Source organism: Thalassophryne amazonica, chromosome 13 (assembly GCF_902500255.1).
Source record: "Thalassophryne amazonica chromosome 13, fThaAma1.1, whole genome shotgun sequence".
NCBI lineage: Eukaryota > Metazoa > Chordata > Actinopteri > Batrachoidiformes > Batrachoididae > Thalassophryne > Thalassophryne amazonica.
In genome coordinates this window covers 3,739,839-3,757,839 of record NC_047115.1, presented here as the reverse complement: position 1 = coordinate 3,757,839, position 18,001 = coordinate 3,739,839, and the positions used below count along the sequence as shown (strand labels likewise).

The 18,001-nt window shown below is 44.0% G+C and overlaps 1 protein-coding gene across 3 annotated transcripts in view; it reads right to left on the bottom strand.

Moving 5' to 3' along the window:
• The window catches only part of LOC117522820 (PH and SEC7 domain-containing protein 1-like), a 114,703-nt gene that overhangs the window by 49,206 nt on the left and 47,496 nt on the right, over positions 1–18,001 (bottom strand). For 2 of the 3 annotated variants that reach the window (XM_034184225.1, XM_034184224.1), the window contains 4 exons: positions 2,596–2,772; positions 2,073–2,153; positions 1,728–1,840; positions 1,537–1,595 (listed from right to left, as the gene is read on the bottom strand). In XM_034184225.1, the coding sequence (XP_034040116.1) occupies positions 1,537–1,595; positions 1,728–1,840; positions 2,073–2,153; positions 2,596–2,772 (430 nt within the window). Of the gene's footprint in view, positions 1–1,536; positions 1,596–1,727; positions 1,841–2,072; positions 2,154–2,595; positions 2,773–17,669 lie in introns of all 3 variants that reach the window. The other variant, XM_034184226.1, reaches the window with a different exon arrangement.

The following is an 18,001-nucleotide window of genomic DNA, read 5'->3' as shown; positions in this document are numbered from 1 at the left end:
AATTCAGAATATGGGCCAGGAGGCCTATATACAGTGACAAAGTAATACGACTGATTTTTATTCTTCTGACCTTGGCAATACGTAATATCCTGAGCAGAGCAGAGAATCAAAAGCTCAAATGAGTTATATATAACGACTGAGTGGATCCTTGTCAATTGATTGGTGCTTTGTATGTCACATGACATGGATTAATTCATCCCATTTGTGTTGCATTGCATTTAGAGTGCAGATTGGTTCCATTTACAGTGCAAATTTGGTTCCATACATTTGGTACCACTGCACTCTGCACACACATGCACGCGCGCACACACTCACGCACACATGCGCACAAGTACATGCGCGCCCATACATGCTTGTGCACGCACACACAAAACAAGTCCATTGTGCTGCCTGGAGGCTGTTAGCAGGAAGAGAGAAGAAAAGCTGGACTCATTTCACTGCACTGAGGACACACAAAGCCTTTTTTTGGGAGTACACCGACGCACAAACGCCTACCAGGTTGCGTGTGTGTGTCTATATATATATATATATATATATATATATATATATATATATATATATGTATATGAACTGAGGAACTACACAAAGTCTTCTTTTTTTATGGAAGTCCGAAGTCAGTGCACATCATCACTGGATGACATGTTACAGTAGAGCGCCAAAATGTAAGTCCCTTTTCTGTTGTTAACGACGTCAGCCTGCTAAACGCCTCATCATTACCCTGGGAGGGGAGGGGACCAGGGACTATTAATCGATGCCGACACATCTTTCTGGCAAGGTCACAAGTCCTCTCTATGTCCATTTTTGTGACCTCTGAGTGCTTCATCCTGACATCATTGGCGCAGATGTGAATAACTATGTGACTATATCTCGTGTCATGTTTCTTCGTCTGTCTACCCTTCTGCAGCATCAGCACCCTAAGATGGGAGGCAATGTCGGAAGCTCTGGCCCCAGGAATACATTTAACGTCAGCCAGCATCTGTAACCTGAAATCCCCTATCCCTAAAGCCCGGCGTTTCGGCCTGGAGATAGGAGTGGAAGTCACCTGGGGGCTCAAAGAACTCACTTCAGGCAAAACCAAGGGAGAGCCACCCTATCTTCCAACATCACGCAGGATTTATGTAAAGTGTAAAGTAGTGTACTTTGTGCCCCAGAAAATTCAAGAGTATAGCCAAGCTACCGTGAGGTAACTGCTAACGAAAATGCTAACCACTCCTAAGATTTACACAGGAGTAAAATAATAAGCTAAAATTCACAGCAGTTACACTGAAAAACTAACAGCAGTATTAGACTGGTAGAAAAAACAGTAATGAAAGAAATGGGGGGGTCAACCTAGCTAATGCAAGCTAAGATTCACAGCAGATGCACTTAAAAAGCATAAGAAGTGTTAAACAGAAATAAAAGAAACAAATACAACCTTGTAGAGATTAGAAGAGGATCACAACAGCAAACAGTCCATCAGAGCAATTTGCCAGATATGTGTAACATAAAATATAGCCCTGTCCCCAACTTGAAAACAAACAAACAAATGTCACTCACATTTCCATGAAGGTCAGAGTTCAGCAGCATGACGGCACAGGTCAGAGTATGAACGCTGTCTGAAAGAGAGACACAAAGACAGAGAGAGAGAGAGACAGAGAGAGACAAAGACGGAGACAGAGAGAGTAAGTGAACAAAAAGAATCTTGCAGAGTTAAAGCTGTGTGAGTGACAGACGCACAGATCTGATACCTTGAGTGGACGGACAGTCGGGGTTGCACTGCAGGTACCTTTTGGAGAAGTGAGACAGGACGCGCTCTCTCTCCTGAGTCTCTCCCATCAAAGCAAACTGTGCCAGAAACAACCTGCAGGAGAAAAAAACAAAAACAGTGTGAACTCATGAACACCTCGTTAGTGGGGTTTAACGAACCTGACAGCTAACGAGCCCGTCAAAGGCAATCAGAGGCCAGCTCAGCTGCCTTTGGACAGAATCTGACTGAAGGCCTCTTCACTCCTCCCACCACCAGGAGGTGCTGTGGCCTCAGACAGGAAATGAAGGCTGATCCTGGAGTGACTTTAGGCAGAGTGTAAACTGACCTGAGCGCCTGGTCGATGGTCAGACCGCTGAAGTTAAAGTATTTCAGAAATTCCTCAGCAACCATCCGACTGAAGTCATTACTGAAGAGAAAAACAAAATTAATATTTTACAACTAAGCTCCAAAATGGAACACCTGATTTTCTTCACACAATTATTTACTGTCAAGGTCAAACTTTCTGCACAAAATAATTCTCACTCTCAATGATAATGTCAATATTTGCGACACTGTTACCTTCATAGCTTCATCATCAACAATTTTTTGCTTTATGTTTGTAGATGAGCCGACCTCACGTGGTGACATATTTCCCATCTATGATATGCAAACTTTTATTGTCCTATCACGTAATGTCGATGCCCCCAAAACCCAAACATGCGGTTTAACGATTAACCCCGACAGGCACAACGGTCTGTCCTCAGGACACACACACACACACACACACACACACACACACACACACACACACACACACACACACACACACACACACACACACACACACACACACACACACACACACTGACTTCTTGCTGAGGTGTGGAGCCACATCAGACTTCCTGAAGCCGTCCAGGTTGTAGAGCCGTTTGGCGAGCCGTTTGGCGGCCTGTTGGTCTGTCTTCATCCCATTTGCCAGACCGTCATCGCTGCCACTGAATGCTAGACTGTCCAGCAGCTCAGGGGGGCAGTGCGCCAGTTGCTCCCTGAAGTAACACACACACACACACACTGGCAGGGAATCCTTCAGATCCTTCACTAAAGTCTTTTAGCTCCTACAAACAAAACCTGTGAGGCGCCACAACAGTTAACAAGTTAATGTGGTTAGCATAACAAATCAACTACATTTCTGCAGCACTTTTCCATCTGATGCAGACACTCAGAGAGCTTTACAGTGATGACACACACGCACATACACGGCGGGGGGTGTCAGCTGGTCTCGAGCCGCTGCATTAAACTCTGGACCGCTCTGACCAGCTTTTCTAGAACTTTAGAAAGAACACATAATTTGGAGATTGGCCTATAATTGTTAACCAAGGAGGGGTCACCACCTTTCAGCAGGGGAAAAACATAAGCTGACTTCCATATTTTTGGAATCCTATTTTGGAAAATAGTTAAATTAAAAATATGACACAGAGGCTCTGCTATAAAATCTGCAGCTGACCTCAAAAAGAAAGGCCCAAGATTGTCAGGTCCTGCAGGTTTGGATTGATCCAATTGTTTTAGAGCCCTAAGGACCTCAGCTACATCAAATGGAGTCAGATCAAATCCTGAAGCAATCGTATTAATAGGTGAGGACTGAGGGCAAATCCCTTGCACATTATTAAGTTGATGTGGATGTAATGACTCAAACAAAGATCCTGAAGAAACAAAGTGCTCATTAAGATGATTAAGAATGGCTGTTGTGTCAGCTAGAACATGTGCATCTTTTACTATGCAAGCAGGCAGTTCATCTATAGTATCATCCCCAAAGGAAGACTTCACTACTTTCCAAAATTTCTTAGGATCATTTGAATAACGAGTAGTTTTATCCATATAAAAGTCAGACTTAGCCTTTTTAACCAAGGAAGTAAAGTGATTTCTGAGCTGTTTGAATGGGGATTTAGATTTTCTGGCCTTAGCCCAGGGATCATCACGTGCTTTAAGGAGACTGGTAAGCTCAGGTGAAAACCAAGGGTTATTTCTACCTTTCACTCTAAATTTGCATAGTGGGTCCTGTTTATTAATAATACTACTAAAAGCTTCATAAAAGTAATTCCAGGCAAGTTCTACATCATTAAAAGTGTGATCTTGGACCAGTCATAATGCCATAACTCATGATAAAAACCCTGTTCACAAAAATGTTTAAAATCACGTTTCATAATAATACATGGCCTTGCTTTTGGGAGCTTTGCTTGTCTAATAGTGGCTATGACACAATGATCGCTCAAATCATTTGCAAAAATACCAATGTCTGAGTATTTATGAGGAGAATTAGTTAAAAATAAATCAATAAGAGAGGATATCTCTGGACACTTAAGGTTTCGGCGTGTTGAACCATTAACTAATTGTGTTAGGTTAAAAGAATCACAAATAGATTTAAAACCATCCGAAACAGGAAAACCAATCTAAGTTCAGATCTCCTGTTAGTAGAATCTCACTGAAGCTTAAAATCGAAAGCTGATCAGTCAATGATGACAAAGTCTCACCACTAGCAGATGGTGGTCTGTAGCAGTCTACAACAGTGAGAAAGTGGCCAGTTTGAAGCTCCAACTTCAGAGCAAGAAATTCATATTGGCTGGGGCGGGAAATAGATAACTGAACAGTAACTTAAAATTTTTCTTTAACATATATTGCTATGCCGCCACCTTTTCTGGGACGGTCACAACGATAAACATTATACCCTCTAATAGCAATTTCTCTATCTGCAATGGATTTTTTAACCAAGTTTCAGATAGGACAAGAATGTCTATTAGTAGATTTAATCCAGATCTTAATTAAGTCAAGTTTTAGCAAAAGACTTCGAACATTTAGGTGTACAACACCAAGTCCTGATCTGGATTTAAAATCAGTTGGAGTACTCAGACTATTGATCATAGTACAGAAACAGCATTAGTGAAGGTTACAAATGATCTTCTTATGGCCTCAGACAGTGGACTCATCTCTGTGCTTGTTCTGTTAGACCTCAGTGCAGCTTTTGATACTGTTGACCATAAAATTTTATTACAGAGATTAGAGCATGCCATAGGTATTAAAGGCACTGCGCTGCGGTGGTTTGAATCATATTTATCTAATAGATTACAATTTGCTCATGTAAATGGGGAATCTTCTTCACAGACTAAGGTTAATTATGGAGTTCCACAAGGTTCTGTGCTAGGACCACTTTTTCACTTTATACATGCTTCCCTTAGGCAGTATTATTAGAAAGTATTGCTTAAATTTTCATTGTTACGCAGATGATACCCAGCTTTATCTATCCATGAAGCCAGAGGACACACACCAATTAGTTAAACTGCAGGAATGTCTTACTGACATAAAGACATGGATGACCTCTAATTTCCTGATATTAAATTCAGATCAAACTGAAGTTATTGTACTTGGCCCCACAAATCTTAGAAACATGGAGTCTAACCAGATCCTTACTCTGGATGGCATTACCCTGACCTCTAGTACTACTGTGAGAAATCTTGGAGTTATTTTTGATCAGGATATGTCCTTCAATGCGCATATTAAGCAAATATGTAGGACTGCTTTTTTGCATTTACGCAATATCTCTAAAATTAGAAAGGTCTTGTCTCAGAGTGATGCTGAAAAACTAATTCATGCATTTATTTCCTCTAGGCTGGACTATTGTAATTCAATATTATCAGGTTGTCCTAAAAGTTCCCTGAAAAGCCTTCAGTTAATTCAAAATGCTGCAGCTAGAGTACTGACGGGGACTAGAAGGAGAGAGCATATTTCACCCATATTGGCCTCTCTTCATTGGCTTCCTGTTAATTCCAGAATAGAATTTAAAATTATTCTTCTTACTTATAAGGTTTTGAATAATCAGGTCCCATCTTATCTTAGGGACCTCATAGTACCATATCACCCCAATAGAGCTCTTTGCTCACAGACTGCAGGGTTACTTGTAGTTCCTAGGGTTTGTAAGAGTAGAATGGGAGGCAGAGCCTTCAGCTTTCAGGCTCCTCTCCTGTGGAACCAGCTCCCAATTCAGATCAGGGAGACAGACACCCTCTCTACTTTTAAGATTAGGCTTAAAACTTTCCTTTTTGCTAAAGCTTATAGTTAGGGCTGGATCAGGTGACCCTGAACCATCCCTTAGTTATGCTGCTATAGACTTAGACTGCTGGGGGGGTTCCCATGATGCACTGAGTGTTTCTTTCTCTTTTCGCTCTGTATGCACCACTCTGCATTTAATCATTAGTGATTGATCTCTGCTCTCTTCCACAGCATGTCTTTTTCCTGGTTCTCTCCCTCAGCCCCAACCAGTCCCAGCAGAAGACTGCCCCTCCCTGAGCCTGGTTCTGCTGGAGGTTTCTTCCTGTTAAAAGGTAGTTTTTCCTTCCCACTGTCGCCAAGTGCTTGCTCACAGGGGGTCGTTTTGACCGTTTTTTCTGTAATTATTGTATGGCCTTGCCTTACAATATAAAGCACCTTGGGGCAACTGTTTGTTGTGATTTGGTGCTATATAAATAAAATTGATTTGATTTGATACCAGGGTCAGGGTTGAGTTCAATATTACCAGACAATAAAAGCAAAAGCAAAATAAAACATTTCTGTATGTTCATAGTAGAGGCTGACATTTTTTGGGATTCCCAAGGGATGGGAGTCAACTTTGCTATTTATCACGTGATTGGGACGATACGGGATAAAAAATTCACGGGAGCAGACGGGAGCGAGAACCAAGGTTTCAGGCAGCAAGCCGTCCTGCCGTCATTTGAGTGGTCAATTTTCAAAAAAGACGACAAAAAAATAGCGGGCGGCTTTGCTTAAAGCTGTCTAAAATTAAGACTGGGTCCGATCACTGCAGCCAGCTGTGTGTGTGTGTGTGTGTGTGTGTGTGTGTGTGTGTGTGTGTGTGTGTGTGTGTGTGTGTGTGTGTGTGTGTGTGTGTGTGTGTGAGTCAGCTGGCTGCGAGGGGGGGGGGGGGTGTTGAGCACAGAGCGAAAAACAACAGAAACTAAACTGTGTCTCTGCCTTTATTTCTCTCTGGACTGTTCTGACGGTGCGTCCTGTTCACACCGTGTGCACGTGTCGGTGACAGTTAGACTGAAATTATGAGATGAAATAAATTGGTCAAAATTCCTTAAAATGAGAATATATGAATGAAGAGAATAAAAATCACACACACGTGTGATTAAAAAAAACCTGATGGAGAAACTCTGCAGTGATGTTCAGAAGCAGAAATCACATAAAGCAGCTGAGAACTCTGAACTTTAACAGGCTGTTATTTTACAAAGATATTTATTTTAGATGGTTTAATGTAGTTGTAAAGAAGAAATGAACTCTAGTCAGAATAAAAATACAAGCTGCTAATTTTTATTTTTCAAAATTATTAGGCTGCAGTTCTGAGTTTCATTTATTTCAAAGTAAGTTACCGCTTATTATTTTCAAAAATCATGAGTCAAATCAGTCTGCACTGTTCAGTTTTTCCTGCACGTTTGTGCATTTTTTCTATTCTTTATAAGTGTTTGGTTTTTGTCTTTGTCCTACTAAAAAGTAAAAAAAAAAAATGTTAACACTTTTCCTTATAGCAGTTCTTGAGTGGAAATTTGAAAGTTCAGTGAGTTGGAAATGTTCATGTTTTCATCCTCTGACATTTCTCAGGAAAACTGACTGTAAATATTATTAACTAATTCTTCCACTAACAATAAACTCTCCTGTCCCAACCTTTTTTTCTTTTTTCTTGGAAAATGCTGCAGGCCTCAATTGTAGGAATGGATATATATTAACAAAAAATAAATATAAATGAAGCTGATCTCACAAAACATGAAATTCGTATGTTGGTTTCATACAGTCTGCAGTTACAGAAATAGAAGACAAAGTAAATGTCAGGATCATTACATGTCCATCACCACCACATTTTGAAAAACTATAAGACCACAGGCCATGCATTATTTATGTTTTGTGTCTTTTAGTGACTTTTTAAAATTTGGATTAAGGCAATAAGTGTCTCCCTGTATTACCACAAATGAACTGTTTCCGTAGCCACATCTTCTGAAATAAAACTGCAAAATGTTACCACCCACACAGGAGAGTGACAGTATTAACTTTTTCATTAAGTGATATGTCACAGCAAAGTAGATGTGATAAATATTTAATCTGAATCTTACTCACGGGTTGTCCAGACAACCAGCTTTTCCTATAGGATAAGTAAATTGCCAGGGTTACTTGTCCTATGGACAAGTACAATAAAAAGCTTAATGTCAATGCCTGTAGTTACAGTAAAATCACAGTGTGATTTAAAAACAGCCACATGGTCCACTTGCATTCAGCACCAAAGACAAATGTTCCATGTTTTCTTTGCTCATTAAGTTCTTCTAAAAATGGAAAGCAAAGTAATATTTTGTTTTGTTGTTGTTTTTTTGTTTGTTTTGGCTGATCCAAAAATGATCCAATCCAAACCCCTACTTTATACTATTCAGCACTCAACTTATATTGACTCATCTAGAACAACAATGAGCAAGACAGCTAGGCTAAGGTAAGGCTAACTGTAATGTTTAAATATTTACACGAGTTTTAAAATGCTTGATTACATTTAGTGAGGTAAATGTGCACATTTATCTTTAATCTGTTCAGTGGTGACAAGAAAAGGTTTACTCTTGAGTTTGTTGTGCCCCGTACAGTAACATTAATTAGCCCATTAGCTACTGCTCACTAACCTGGCCTTTGTGTTATAAAGAAATAATGCACCTATGAAAGTAATTTTGCTTCTTGTTGCATGAAGACGTAGCACCATGTTTCAAAAATAAATCTCATGTTCCTGATTCATTTTTGGACAGATGTGACTAACGCTAATCTAAAAGGCATGCAGGCTAGGTGGACTGGAAACTTTGTAACTGTCCAGGTCTGCCTTGTAAAAAAGACCTCAATCTCTACAGGACTAACCTAAGGTTAAATTAAATTAAAAATTAAATACTAACTCACAGTCTGAAAATACAGTATTTTTAGTTGAATCTGTTTTATTTAACATATTTAAATCAAAGACAGTGAAGCTTGTGTGTATATCTAAATGTGCATGTCTCAAGTTCACAATTTAAATATGACCAATTTTAATTTTTTTCTGCTTTTTTGCAGTATGTGAATGCATAGGCAGTGTCCTGACTAACTGCAGGCTCCGCCCTTTTATGTCGCTTCAACCTAACCATCGAGCTGCAACAGCCAGGTGACACATGGGCATGTCCATGACCTTCTCCAACTGCTGGGGTCCTCAACATTCTGACACCTGTGTGCTGGATCATGTCTAGAGAAATGTGCCACATGACCAAAATGTGGTAGCTGATGTTCCTTCACAATGTCTGATACTCCTCATTTGGACCCTAAAGACTTGGAGCTTCCTTCTCCTGAAAAGATATCAGCATGAATAAGTACCTCTGACCTTTGACCCTATGACTCCATAAACCAGTCCCAGGCATCTCTGAGGCAGAGGACCCAGAGACCTGAGCATCACTATGAGTCCTCGTTCAGCTTCTGAGGTGCTACCTTCAGGGTATCCAATGGTTCTGCAAAGATCACAGTATCATCCACAAACTCAAACTCAGTAAACCGTCACTCACAAACACACACCCGGCAGCAACAAAGTGCAGCACAAGTGTCACACCAAACGGTCCGCCCCTAAAAACTGGTCTGCCTTTTGCATCTGTGCATGCGTCATTTCGGACCACAGCAGCACGTCTGAGACAGGGTCTCTTCACCCAAAGTGATCAAATGAATTAATGGGATTATTAACCATCAGATGATAAAGGTAAAACCTCCTAAATCATTCTAAAGTCAGGTTTAAGCAAAAACTAGGCTGTTTTAAGCAGAAACTTGGCAAAATTCCATGACGCTTTGAAATGTCCAACGCGCAGTGAAAGCATCAGCTAGCAACTCGTCTAGCTGCAGCGCTCTGATCACTTTTGCCGTCTTTTATGATGAAATAACCCTGAATTTAGGTGGAAATGATTGTTGTAGAAAAGCTTCAGATATCTGTCACTGAGATAGATGATGACTGGAGGCAGTATGAAGCAGAAACGAGGTGATAATCTGTGAACCGCGTCATCAGGGGAGACGGATTTTTAGGGAGGCCGTTCAGTCTGCGACACCGGCCCACATACTAGAATTTGTACTGACAGGCAATGAATTTGCTGGTTTTCCGCAACCTACAAAACACCCAGTCCAGGCAAGCACTGAACAGTGTAGGATTCAGCACACATCCCTGAGGAACACCAGAATTCACCTGGAGGGGGAAACCAGCAGCTGCCTGGTTAGTACTCACAGAACTTATGTATAGATGAAGAAGTCCTGTATAGACCCTGAAGCCCGCCAGTGCTTATCTCCAGATTCCAGAGCATGAAACGGATGAGAGTCTACAACTACCCCTGGACAGGTCGCCAGTCTGACATGGGTTACATCCCCAGCTGAGGGCCGTACCTGTTTACAGCTGGGTGGACTGAGACAATGCAAATTAAGTGTCTTGTCCAAGGACACAGACAGGTAGCATGAGCGGGATTCAAACCCAGGTCTATATATTGGGAGGCCAACTCCTTATCCACTGATGTCCATGATCCACCATGTCCTCCAGTCCCACATCTAAACCTGAGAAATGACTGAATGCCAACAATTCTATGAATAACTGAAGTCCTCCTTTAGTTCGGCTTCCAATCAGGGATCAATAAGGTCTCAGCAGACTTTAACGCACCTTTGTGTCGTTGGTACAAGTCGGTTCTCCAGCATCTCTAAAGTCAGTGACTATGAAACAGATCATGAGAATGACAAAACGAGAAGTGATTTAACCACAGCTCTGACTCCACCCCTTCCCCAAACACAGTCCAACTTCTCCTCGAATGAAGTGAAAGCTGCAAAGAAACCAACTGCTCACACTCAAGCCTGAAACAGACAGAAAAACAAGAATAAGTCCAAACACTGTAACAAACAGCCAGCAGCTGCTTGAGTCTTCTGACATTTCTAACAGACGCTTCATACTACAGTGCCACCCACTGTTCTGGGGCTGACATGGAGGGTCTGGATCCATTCATTGTTGAAGAATGGAAAAACAGAAGAGCAAAAAGTCCTAAAGTTTACAACTTGCACTGAGTGTCACTCACACCGGAGGACCCCACACTGAGTGTCACTCACACCCGAGGACCCCACACTGAGTGTCACTCACACCCGAGGACCCCACACTGAGTGTCACTCACACCCGAGGACCCCACACTGAGTGTCACTCACACCCGAGGACCCCACACTGAGTGTCACTCACACCCGAGGACCCCACACTGAGTGTCACTCACACCCGAGGACCCTAGACAGGGTGCCACGCCCACCCGAGGATCCTAGACAGGGTGCCACGCCCACCCGAGAATCCTAGACAGGGTGCCACGCCCACCCGAGAATCCTAGACAGGGTGCCACGCCCACCCGAGAATCCCAGACAGGGTGCCACGCCCACCCGAGGATCCTAGACAGGGTGCCACGCCCACCCGAGGATCCTAGACAGAGTGACACGCCCACCTGAGTATCCTAGACAGAGTGCCATGCCAACCTGAGGATCCTGCACTGAGTGTCACGCCCTGAGGAGCCTACAGTCCTTCTTCTGCAAGCCTCCTGTCCTGTGCACCGGCATGGGCGCCCAAAATTTTCTGTATATTCGTTTTGCAAATTGTGTTGGTAGCATGGCCCAAGCAGAGGGTCGCCCCTTTCAGTCTGGTCTGCTTGAGGTTTCTTCCTCAAATTATCAGAGGGGGGTTTTCCTTATCACTGTCGCCTGTGTGCTTGCTCTGGGGGTTGGTAAGGTTAGACTTTACTTGTGTGAAGCTCGTCCTTTGATCTGTTTGTGGAATAGGCGTGATGGTTCATCCGGTTTACTGGTGACTGAGTGAATCTGTGGCGCCACATGCAGCAGGAAACCAAAATCCAGACTGAGGACTTGTCTAGGATGCTGAAGATGAGGAATAGAACACTCCTGTGACTTCCTGGACACTCCTGGAGTCCTTCCTGATGCCAATCACAAACTGCACATTGTCGTCAACAATGTTCCCGATTTCATTACTGAGCTACATGCTTTTTGTGCCACGTGACGACTTCCTGTCCTTCTTCACTGGCAAGCAAAAGAACAATAAAACAAAAAGAAGCTGCAGAGAGACTGAAGCACGTTTGGTCCAGTATGTCTGGAGCACTTCCTCACGGACACAAACATCTCAACAGGACGCCTCCAATGTCAGAGCTTAAATGGCAGCAGGCTGCCAGGCTCCTAATGGCGGGTACACATCCACCGCAAGAACCTCAACGCCTGAAAAGCAACCGAGCACAGGGAGGTGCAAAGGAGGTGCCAAGGCAAAAACAAATACTTTAAATTCAACAGTACACACAGATGTTTGTGCAAATTTCAGAAATCAGTTGACAGGGGGACCATCAACACAAAATCACTGATTTACTGTCTGTACAAGAAAAATAAAAAAAACTAGCATGTTACCTGTGGGGATCCATGGGCTCTAGATTGGGTCGTGTTTATAAAATAGGTAGCTGACATTTTTCAAGGGTGGTAATAAATTAAGCAAAGTTTCTATAATGAGTTGGAATGGTGTGCCGGTGGGGTAAGCAAGCAAGAGCGCTCGTAAAACTCAGGCAGCGGGGGCTGCACTGTGTGCTCCTCTCCATTCACCTCTCCATCATATGCTCTCTGTCACATAAGTTGAATGAATTGCTGCTCCTCAACAGGAAAAACACAGACTTTGGAAGATCCGCCGCACTGTGCTTCACTGAGACCTGGCTCGGTGAACATATCTCAGACAGCGCTCTGCACCTCTCTGGCTTCCAGCTGCTGTGCACCGACCGCGTAATGGAGCTCTCTGGGAAGATGAAGGGAGGTGGAACATGCTTTTATATAAATGAAGGCTGGTATATAGCCACATGGGGCGCGCAGCCAGTACATTCTGAGTGCCGGTCCCAAGCCCGGATAAATGAGGAGGGCTGCGACAGGAAGGGCATCCGGCGTAAAACAAGCCAACCCAACTATGCAGACTAAGAATCAAATTTCCATACCGGATCGGTCGCGGCCCGGGTTAACAACGTCCGCCACCGGTGCTGTTGGCCAGCAGGGTGCCGGTGGAAATTGGGTTACTGCTAGGCGAGGATGGCGAAGAAGAGGAGGAAAAGTTTCCACAAACAGCGGGAGAAGAAGAAAACTAGAAGGGTGGAAATGAGAGTGGGGACTTTGAATGTTGGTAGTTTGACTGGTAAAGGGAGAGAGCTGGCTGATATGATGGAGAAGAGAAAGGTTATATTGCATATTGTGTGTGCAAGAGACCAAGTGGAAGGGAAGTAAGAGCAGGAGCATTGGCGGTGGGTACAAGTTGTTGTACCATGGTGAGGACAGGAAGAGAAATGGTGTTGGGGTCATTTTAAAGGAAGAGTATGTTAAAAGTGTGTTGAAGGTTAAGCGAGTGTCTGACAGGGTGATGAGTGTGAAGTTGGAAATTGAAGGGGTGATGATGAATATCATCAGTGCATATGCCCCACAGGCAGGTTGTGAGATGAAGGAGAAAGAAGGAGTGTGTTAGATGAGGTGGTGGAGAGTGTGCCCAAGCATGAAAGAGTGGTGATAGGAGCAGACTTCAATGGGCATGTTGGTGAAGGGAACAGAGGTGATGAGGAAGTAATGGGTAGATATGGTATCAAGGATAGGAATGGGGAAGGACAGATGGTAGTTGATTTTGCAAAAAGGATGGAAATAGCTGTGGTGAATACCAAACTTAAAGAAAAGGGAGGAGCACAGGGTAACATATAAGAGTGGAGGAAGGTGCACACAGGTGGACTACATTCTTTATAGGAGATGCAAGCTAAAAGAAATCAGAGACTGTAAGGTGGTGGCAGGAGAGAGTGTTGTTACACAGCATAGGATGGTTGTTTGTAGGATGACTTTAGAGGTAAAGAAGAAGAAGAGAGTGAGAGCTCAACAAAGGATCAGATGGTGGAAGCTGAAGGAGGAAGACTGTTGTGTGAAATTTAGCAGCAGGTGAGAGAAGCACTGGTTGGAGGGAAAGCAATTTTGGACAACTGGAAAAGTACTGCAGATGTGGTGACGAAGACAGCTAGAACAGTACTGGGTGTGACATCTGGACAGTAGAAGGAAGACAAGGAGACTTGGTGGTGGAATGAAAAGGTCCAGGAAAGCATAAGGAGAAAGAGGTTGACGAAAAAGTTTTGGGATAGTCAGAGAGATGAAGAAAGTAGACAGGAGTACAAGGAGATGCGGCGTAAGGTGAAAAGAGAAGTGGCAAAAGTGAAGGAACAGGCATATTGCGAGCTGTACAAGAAGTTGAAGAGTAAGGAAGGACAAAAGGACTTGTACCGATTGGCCAGACAAAGGGACAGAGCTGGAAAGGATGTGCAGGAGGTTAGGGTGGTAAAAGATGCACATGGTTATGTTCTGACAAGTGAGGAGTGTGTGCTGAGAAGGTGGAGGGAATATTTTGAAAAGCTGATGAATAAAGAAAATGAGCAAGAGAAAAGGCTGGATGATGTGGTGAGAGTAAATCAGGAACTACAAGAGATTCGTAAGGAAGAAGTGAGGGCTGCTATGAAGAGGAAGAAGAGTGGAAAGGCAGTTGGTCCAGATGACATTCCAGTGGAGGCATGGAAATGTCTAGGAGAGATGGCAGTAGAGTTTCTAAGCAGAATGCTTAATAAAATCTTGGAAAGTGAGAGGATGCCTGAGGAGTGGAGACGAAGTGTGCTGGTTCCTATTATCAAGAACAAGGGTGATGTGCAGAGCTGCAGTAACTACAGAGACATAAAGTTGATCAGCCACAGCATGAAGTTAAGGGAAAGAGTAGTAGAAGCTAGGCTTAGAAAACAGGTGAAGATCTGTGAGCAGCAATATGGTTTCATGCCGAGAAAGAGCACTACAGATGCAATGTTTGCTCTGAGAATACTGTTGGAGAAGTACAGAGAAAGCCAGAAAGAGTTACATTGTGTGTTTGTGGACCTAGAAAAAGCTTATGATAGGGTGCCAAGAGAAGAGTTGTGGTATTGTATGAGGAAGTCTGGAGTGGCAGAGAAGTATGTTAGGGTAGTGCAGGACATGTACAAGAATAGTGTGACAGCGGTGAGATGCGCAGTAGGAATGACAGACTCATTCAAGGTGGAGGTGGGATTACACAAAGGATCAGCTCTGAGTCATTTCTTGTTTGCAGTGGTGATGGACAGGTTGACAGATGAGATCAGACAGGAGTCCCCATGGACTATGATGTTTGCAGATGACATTGTGATCTGTAGTGACAGTAGAGAGCAAGTTGAGTCTAGTCTGGAGAGGTGGAGATATGCTTTGGAGAGAAGGGGAATGAAAGTCAGTAGACGCAAGACTGAGTACATATGTGTGAATGGGAGGGAGCCCAGTGGAATAGTGCAGTTACAAGGAGTAGAAGTGGTGGAAGTAGATGAGTTTAAATAGTTGGGGTCAACTGTTCAAAGTAATATAGAGTATGGTAGAGAGGTAAAGAAGAGAGTGCAGGCAGGGTGGAGAGGGTGAAGAAAGGTGGCAGGAGTGATTTGTGACCGAAGAATATCAGCAAGAGTGAAGGAGAAAGTCTACAAGACAGCAGTGAGACCAGCTATGTTGTACGGCTTAGAGACGGTGACACTAACAAAAAGACAGGAGGCAGAGCTGAAGATGTTGAGATTTTCTTTTGGAGTGACGAGAATGGACAGGATTAGGAATGAACATATGAATATATGTCTACCCGCCCCCCTGGACACCTCTTTCCCCCTCCACCTGTACTAACAATCTCCAAAGAGGATGCATGCCGGCAGTTTTGCAGACAAAATATCAAAAAGGCTCCAGGACCTGATGGAGTCTCTCCCTCATGTCTGAGAGCATGTGCTGATCAGCTGGCACTCTTCACCTGGATCTTCAACAGATCTCTGAACCTGTGCAAGGTCCCCTGCTGCTTCAAATGCACCACTATTATCCCAGTCCCAAAGGAACCCTCCAGAACAGGACTAAATGACTACAGGCCCGTCGCCCTGACATCTGTAGTCATGAACTCTTTTGAATGGCTGGTGTTGAGCCACCTGAAGGACATCATAGGACCCCTGCTGGACCCCCTGTAGTTTGCCTACCAGGCAAACAGGTCAGTTGAGGATGCAGTCAACATGGGTCTGTATTACATCCTGCAGCACCTGGACTCTGTAGAGACATAGTGAACTTCAGCTCGGCGTTCAACACCATCATCCCCGACATTCACCACAAAAAACTCTCCAACCTCTCTGTCCAAGCTTCCACCTGTCTGCGGATCTCCAACTTCCTGACGGACAGGACACAGCGGGTGAGGCTGGGGAGTATCACATCCAGCACACAGACAATCAGCACTGGCGCCCCTCAGGGGTGTGTGCTCTCCCCACTGCTCCCCAGGGAATTCCTCTGTTAAACTCCCGAAGATTGCAGATGACACCACCATCATAGGACTCATCCAGGATAGTGATGACGCTGCAGACAGACAGGAGGTGGAACAGTTGGTCCGCTGGTGTGTGTTTCTGTGTGTGTGTGTGTGTGTGTGTGTTCGTGTTTCTGTTTCTGTGTGTGTGTGTGTTCGTGTTTCTGTGTGTGTGTGTGTGTTCGTGTTTCTGTGTGTGTGTGTGTGTTCGTGTTTCTGTGTGTGTGTGTGTGTTCGTGTTTCTGTTTCTGTGTGTGTGTTCGTGTTTCTGTGTGTGTTCGTGTTTCTGTGTGTGTTCGTGTTTCTGTGTGTGTTCGTGTTTCTGTGTGTGTTCGTGTTTCTGTGTGTGTTCGTGTTTCTCTGTGTGTGTGTGTTCGTGTTTCTCTGTGTGTGTTCGTGTTTCTCTGTGTGTGTTCGTGTTTCTGTGTGTGTTTCTGTGTCTGTGTTCTTGTTTCTGTGTGTGTCTGTGTTCTTGTTTCTGTGTGTGTCTGTGTTCGTGTTTCTGTGTGTGCCTGTGTCTCTGTGTGTGTGTGTGTCTGTATGTTTGTCTGTGTATGCGTCTCTGTGTGCCTGTGTCTGTCTATGGTCTTGTTTCTTTGTTGGTGTGTGTGTGTGTGTGTGTATGTGTATATTGTCTCTGTGTGCCTGTGTGTGTGTGTGTGTATGTGTATATTGTCTCTGTGTGCCTGTGTGTGTGTGTGTGTGTGTGTGTGTGTGTGTGCGAGTGTGTGTGTGTGTGTGTGTGTGTATGTATGTGTATATTGTCTCTGTGTGCGTGTGTGTGTGTGTGTGTGTGTATGTATGTGTATATTGTCTCTGTGTGCGTGTGTGTGTGTGTGTGTGTGTGTGTATGTATGTGTATATTGTCTCTGTGTGCGTGTGTGTGTGTGTGTGTATATTGTCTCTGTGTGCGTGTGTGTGTGTGTGTGTGTGTGTATATTGTCTCTGTGTGTGCGTGTGTGTGTGTGTGTGTGTGTATTTGCGCGCGTGTACGTCTGTCTGTCTGTGTCTGAGTCTCACGTTAGCTGCTTGTGCTCACTTTCTGTAAATGTTAACAAACACAGTCCAGCGGTTTGACTCTGGACTCGGCGGCTGCAGCACTTTTACATGTTTCACTGAGTGACTGCAGCAATCAGAGAATTAGAGAAGCAGCAGAGCAGCGTGACGAGATTGCGCTCAAACAGTCTGTTAGTTCTTTATGTCAACACGTCTCAGAACGTTAGCTGGAAAAATGGGGTCAAAGGTCAGGAGGTGGACAAGAACGGGTTTTCATCGGATGAAACAAAGCAATGCCGTGTGAAAAAACAAAGTGGTCCTACTGAGTCACAAAGCGAACACTGAAAGCACAGCGCCATCACCAGGTCCATGTCCAAGGTCCATCTGGGACATAATCCAGACTCAACAATGCACAACCAACTGGTGCCATCTGCACATAAAAGCCCCGCCTTCGTGGTGGAGCCAATTAGCTTCAGACTGCAGCAGACTCACCTGTACACAGCGGGGTAAGGCGGGGCATAGATGTACCCGTCCTCCAAGACTCCGCCCCCCCAGCACAGCAAATAACTGGCCATTTTGGGGTGGCCCCGCCCACTTGGCACTCTCAGTAGTCAGATGTCGCTGCCAATCAGTCAGCTGTGCTGGAAACATGGATGCCTCTAAGCAGAGAGCTACCAATCCCAGCAAAGCGGCCTTTATGACATCATTAGTCCAGACATCACAGCAAATCTGTGTGTGACTTGAGAAAGTACTTTTGGTCTCTTTGAGCCCTCGTCGTCTCCAGCAGCTGGTTTGCGTCGTGTCCTTTCAGGGTGCTCCTCCCT